This window comes from Chaetura pelagica, unplaced genomic scaffold, assembly GCF_000747805.2.
Source record: "Chaetura pelagica isolate M959 unplaced genomic scaffold, ChaPel_1.0 scaffold344, whole genome shotgun sequence".
NCBI classification, from domain to species: Eukaryota; Metazoa; Chordata; class Aves; order Apodiformes; family Apodidae; genus Chaetura; species Chaetura pelagica.
Window position 1 is genome coordinate 10,206,512 of NW_009953098.1, and position 6,536 is coordinate 10,213,047.

Here is a 6,536-nt window from a genome sequence, read left to right on the forward strand (position 1 = left end):
AATAGCTCGAGTTATCCCTGCTGCCACGTTGTGTGCTTTGGCCTTTCTACTGAGCTCCAGATCTGCTGGTGTGGATGATGTTGCAGGACAAAGGGCACTAAGGTGTCTGGTACATTTTTCATTAGTGCTTTGATTTGTTGGGAAGGTAACTGGGAATCCAATCTGCCGTTAATCTGGGGGTCAAAGTCTCAGTGAAAATGAAGAGTGTACAGGAAGCACAGAGACACACAGCTCAAGGAATTAAAAGTCTCGTTCCTGGCAATATTAGAGGAAAATTCTTGCAAAGAAAAAGAAATTTTAAAATTTCTGGATTCTCTGTGTTCAGTGAGTAAGCCAAGAGCACCCTCATTGCCTGGTTCCCAAATACGTTTTTGACATTAATCACATGAAGCAACCATTATTTAGGGAAAAAAAAAGAAAAAAAAGAAAAAAAAAGAAGCTTACTCTTTATCTACCATTAAGGGAATTTTAATAAAGACTTAAGAAGACAGATCTTTTGGGAGCAGCTTCAAAAGGACCCTGAGGGAGCTAATAATCCAATTCCCTTACAAACCCATCAAATGTGTTAACACCACTCGACTCCTCTGCAAATCTGATGAAGGAAACGTAGCTGGTTTCAAAGGTAACTTTCAGCTACCCACTGCTCACTGCCTTATGGAAAACCCTCCTCAATTGATCCCCAGCACCCAAGAGCCCAGTGCTGAGCCCTGGTACGTACAGTCCTGAAGATGACCCACTCGCTGTGGCAATACTCCAGGGTGCCTCCGAACTCTGGCGTCAACTGCTGCTCATCGATGTACGTCAGCAGGTCACTCACCGAGCTCAGCATAACAACCTACAAGCAAGGCAACACCCTTAGTTGGTTCATCATCACTTCTACCCAAGTCATACACAAATTAAGCCTACAAACCCTTTACATATCTAAAAATACATGTAAAAATACATAAAATGGGTTTTCTCTAAATCTTGTTCTAAAGCGCGGCTTTCTTCTTACGCTTATGGCTTAACGTGGCTTTTATTTGACATATTTCACCATTTCCACAGGCCAGCCCTGATCTCCCAGGTGTTTTCCTCCTTAAATGCAAAGCACAGGGAGATGCTGCAGTACCTGGCTGCAGATCAGAGCTGAAAGCAAAAGTAATGCAGGTTTTTGCAAGGGATGACCACTAATCTGGAGAAAATACATACATTTTAATAAGTGATGAAGCACTGGCCAATTTCACATGGATATATACATACTATGAGGTTTTGAGTGTCCTGATCTGTCCTGGGATAAGGCAAGAATTTTCAAAACTGTGCAAATTACAATCATTTTAAAGTGAAAAATGCAAAGTTTGTGCAAATTGTTATTATTTCCTAAAGGAAAACATAGGTTTGTTTTGTGTGCTTGTAATGGTGTCAACCTCATATTCCACAATTCTGTAAAGAAGTAGCTTCTTCTCTTAATTACTCTTGTTACATCTTATAACCAAGGTGGTTTTAAAAGTCTTGGAAACTTTGACTTGAGACTATAAAAGCATTTAAGCTGCTATTTTAGAAACAAATACCCACCTGATGTTGATATGGAGCTTACACTGGGGTGATAAAGGCAATTGCGGGTGGGATTCAGAGCAAAAGCTGCACTAGACATTTCTTTTCACTTTTCAGGCATTAAAAACATGTCTGAGCATGGCTTTGCCCTACAGAGAAGCCTACAGACTCCATGGGGTAGGAGGACAGGCTGAGAAGCCCACCACCCAGTACCATGGACATGCTCTGTGGGGACCAAACTGTGAGCAAGGGAGCTGAAAAAATGCTCCAGGAGAGATCTGGTGGAGAGAAATTCAGGGGAAATAGGGCATTTCGGGCAGACACGTCCCAGTTAATCTTCACATAGGTGCCTGCAGAGCAGGACACTGTCACCCCCCACCCAGGGGCATGGGCAGCCCCTGGTCACAGCCAGGAACAGCATCTCTGGGCGCTCCTACCGGCAACTTGTGCAGAAAATCCTCCTGGCTGAAGCGAAACCCAATGTCCGTGAAGGTGCGCTGGAAAAAGCTCGTGGGACGAAGAACCATCACCAGGTGCAGGTTCCCTGGGAAAGATGCCTGCAAGGGAACAGGGATGACATTCAACCTGGGGACGTGGCAGGTCCAACCACAGTTTTAAAATGCCTTGAAAAGAGGGGAGATCGTTCAGATCTTAGTATTTTTTCTGGTTGCCCCCGACAGCCTTTTCTTACTTTCAAAACAGGAGGGAGGCACTTTTTGAGAGATATGGGACATAACTGTGGGAGGATTGTCCCATCCCACTTCCCTTTGGAGGAGACAGGAGTTCAGCTGTGCACCTTGGAGGGCCACTTCTTATACCTTTATTACTACATATTGTGTTCAGCATTATAACTTGGGGAGTAAAATTACAACTTAGCAGGGAACAGAGGGCAGGAACATCAAGAGGAATGAACAGACAGATTGAGGAAGCAAAATTTATTGCCAAACTCACTAATCATCCCATAACTGCATCAAGAATAGTCTTCTTGTCCCTGGTAATTACCAGGCAACATTTAATTTGTGGTAAGAAATTGGAATTTCCTGTCTACATGGCTGGAGCCTTTTTTTGAAGCATATGGTTGGCAGGTGTGTTTTTAAATAGATGTGTGAAAAGGGTGCTTGAAAATGAAAAAGAATTTTAAAGAAAGTAGGAATCATATCATTAAATTATGGATAAGTGCATAATGCAAAGAATTGAGTTAATTAAGACATTATTTCCTCCAAGATCCTGTCAGGCCAGGTTACATTCCTCCTTATATTATCCTCCTCCTTGAAACATGAGAGCAGTTATCTTTGCCAAGGGTGAAAGTAATGAACATGTTTAGGTATTTTGCACCAAAGAGCACTTAATCTGTGTCTTCAAAACAAAGATTCTGCTATAAACATGCATTCGAGTTGTTAAAAAAACCCATGGCTTACACTTGAGATCTGACATCCATGACCTGCATTGTAACTCATTTGCTATGTATTCTTGTGTAGGAAAGGTCAGGTTGTGGTTTCCATTGTCTACAACTCCAAGTAGGAATGGACAGTGACTTTTAGGATCAAATAAACCACACACATTCAGTATATTGATCCATTGTTACTTTGAGTAGAAAAAAAATACATATCATGTGCATGAAGTGCCAAAATCATACCCTTTGAAAGTCAAGAATGGTGCCAGGGACAAAGATTTAGTGTTAAAAGCAACAGGAAACCAAGAAATACCAGAGACATTTGTGCTGGCTGCCAGTCCTGGGCACGCAGCGATGGCTGCAGCCATGAGAGACACAAGGAACCAGCTTCCAACCCCATCAAACCTGCAGATAATCCAGAGGTCTAGACCTGGCCAAGAAGTCAGCAGCCCTTTCCAGCTCTGAGGCGGGTCTTACCCAAGAAAGTGTGGGTGAGAAGCTGCAGGAGATCCAGGTTCAGCTTCCTGCTTCAAGGTCCCTTTAACTATCTCTAGAAGGAAGATCAGATCTCCTGCATGACAACTCCAGGCAGGCCCTCCAACAGCTCAGTTACTAGATGCAACTTGGAAGACCAACTCATCCCAGAAACCCTGCTCAGCTCATAATTTTTAACCTGAGTTTCCCATATTACTAGAAAGCACATAATTCACAATCTACTTGATATCTCCAAGGAGTTGGAGTGGTTCCTCATTTTGAGAAGAATCTCTGCCTGGGATGCAGAAAACCTTCACAGAGGAAAGCACTACTAGAACTGGCACAGGCTTGTGGACATTTTGAATTAACTGAAAATTTACAGCATTAACATTTAACTGGAAAGTCTCTGGCAAGCTCAACACCCATCCTCCAACGTGTCCCAGAGAACCTGGCTGCCTCTCCCACCTCACTGTGCTGCCTCTCTGTTGGACCCAGTAAATACTGCTATTGCTCTTTCCAGGCCAGTTGGCTGACCTGACTATTCCTTGACACTCTTCAAGCTTGTCCTACAGCACTAGGACATCCCAGGAAGAGACCTATCAGTCTGTGTTCATGGCAACTTGTGCCTGTCCCTGCAGAGCTGTGAGTCCTTCATGTGTCATTCTCCCATGCCCAACTTTAGGTCCGTGTTTGCCTCATTTTATATTCTGGTCACTTACCAGTGGGCATTTCTCTGTAGACAGGACAACAGTATCATCCCTCAACAAGGTTTCAAAGATATCACCAAGGAGATACAACCCTCAAATGATGTGATGTTTCTGCTCCAAGACAGGCCATGCACCCCTGGTGTCAATGTCTCAAACTGACTTGAACCAAAACCTTGTGAGGCCACTGGTCTTACAGTGCTTTAAAGGAGCTCAGAGGATACAATTTTGTGTCCTTCTGCATGGTTTAAGAGTCCACTGTAGGTAAATCTAATGGTGAAGTCCCACAGAGTTTAGATAAAGTCACTGTTTCCAGCTCAGAAACACAACAGTGTGTCCAGGCCTCTGAATTTTAGGCTCCTACCTTGACCCTTTTTGGAAAATGCATCAGCAATACCTCAATATCTTTGAGAAGAACTATGAGCCAGAGATGCATCCTCCTTTGGCCTTAACTCATTATCCCCCTCCATTCCCTGTCCCCTTTTACCCTATTAGGCACTTCAAGCAGAGATGAGTCTGCTTTGCCCTCTCCTACTCCTTCAAGAACTTTCTGACCTGTACCCTTCAAGCACAGAGCAGACCCCCTGGAGGAAGGGCCTGGAACTCCAAAGAATACCACCCTGTGAGAACCTGCAGACTTTCAATGTCTTATGCTATGAGCTCTTGGGCAGGTAATTCATAGCTCCAGGAAGATGGGCCAGTGACAAGGAGGCAAGCAGAGCCACCTGCCATAACTACGCTGCAAGACTATTACAATGTGCAACAGCCCTCTGAGAGCAAAGGTGCCTTTGGACACCTTTGGGTTCATTAAGGATGCCAACACCTTACACATAGCACACAAGAGGAGACCATCACCTGGCACTCAAAGCCTTCTGCAACATCCACCAGGTGGGCAAATTCTTTTTTGACACAACTTTGTGCCCCATACACACGTCACTGTAACCCTTTTGCTCCTTGGGATGTTTCACCACAGAGGCAGCTGGGTTTCCAGGTCTGGGGATTTTATTTCCATTCACTTTGGAAAACATTTGGGAATTTACACATACAGGATCAAGGTCAGCAAGTATGAGTGGCTACAAAACAAGAGATACAGCTTTGCAAATGATACCTGATGTATTTCAAGCATGGAAAAAAACAAACAAGCCAAAAAATGAGCTTGCAGAAAGTCAGTCACCAAACAAACCATGTCCTGAGCCTTTTTAAAGACTTAGGAGAAAGGATTAAATGTTAAAAAAAAATATATATACATATATACCTATATGTATATATAGACCAGTAATTCCTCAGAGATAATGTTTCTGAAGGGACCAGATCTTTTTCCATCAGTGCTACAATTCTAGCTCTTCTAAGGGCTGAAATATCAAGAAGTTACCTGCCAGCTGAACTTTGATGATGCTGAAGGTACTGCTGGAAAAAAAAAAAAAGCCCTTCCCCATAATATATCCAAGAAAGCAAAGACAAAAGGTTCCTCAATATCACCTTACATTTTAATCTTATTATTTATAACATGACAAAGAATCTTGTGTGTTTGACAAACTCAGGTTTATGTAACAGAACACCTGAAAGAAGCCCCTAAAGCCTCTGCCCTCTGCAGCACATCAGGAAAAGCAGAAAACTATTGGCCCAGTTCCTCCACACCAGGCAGTTGGCAACACTTCACTACAATTAACTGTCTCACTGACCAAAGACTGTGCTCAGAACACTTCTCCCTTTCTGAGGACACAAATGTGTAGACCCTGAAGGCCCCAGTTCAGCAACTTGCTTAAATGCATGTTCAACTACCACCATGTGGAGAGCCCTGATAGAATCAATACAGACAAACTGAGCTAATAAAGCACAAAACAGGGCATGGACTGAAAGCATCACAGTTGTTACCTCCTTAGTGACTATCTCATCTTGATGCATTTAGTGTGATTTTTCCCATGCTTAGGAATCCAGTTTTCAGAGAACATTCTTCCCTGCAGTTTTCACGGGGACATTCAGGAGGTTGGAAATGGATAAACATAAAGAAAAAAAGCACTGTCTGCCAGTGAGTTTGTTTCTGAGCAACGGAGACTGAGGGGAGTGGTCCTTATAGGGGTGCTGAAGTCAGTGACTTTCTGCTGCCCCTTAAAGAAAAAGTCACACAACAAAATGCCAGGCACCTCTAGTTTGAGCTTTGACTTTGCTCAGAGCCCAAAATGAGCCTCCAAAGCCCCCTGCTGCCTGTATTTAGCCGGCTGCAGAGCTAACCCCCGAAGATGCTGCTACAGCGTTGCTGCTGCACAAATCCTACCGCGGGCCCCTCCGTGCCAGAGCCCCGAACCCGCCTGGCCCGGCACATGCCCCAGCGATGCAGGAACAGCCTGCAGGCACAGCCTGCCTGCTCCCCACGGAGGATGCTCCTAAAAACACTCCCTTCCATGCTCAATTAAAATCGCTCGGGCCAACCTTCT

General features: G+C 44.0%; 1 protein-coding gene across 1 annotated transcript in view; it reads right to left on the reverse strand.

Moving 5' to 3' along the window:
- The window catches only part of MCF2 (MCF.2 cell line derived transforming sequence), a 42,416-nt gene that overhangs the window by 28,309 nt on the left and 7,571 nt on the right, over nucleotides 1-6,536 (reverse strand). The window contains exons 4-5 of the mRNA XM_009997162.1: nucleotides 1,968-2,087; nucleotides 719-835 (exon numbers count right to left, since the gene is read on the reverse strand). Coding sequence (XP_009995464.1) covers nucleotides 719-835; nucleotides 1,968-2,087 — 237 coding nt within the window. The remainder of the gene's footprint in view (nucleotides 1-718; nucleotides 836-1,967; nucleotides 2,088-6,536) is intronic.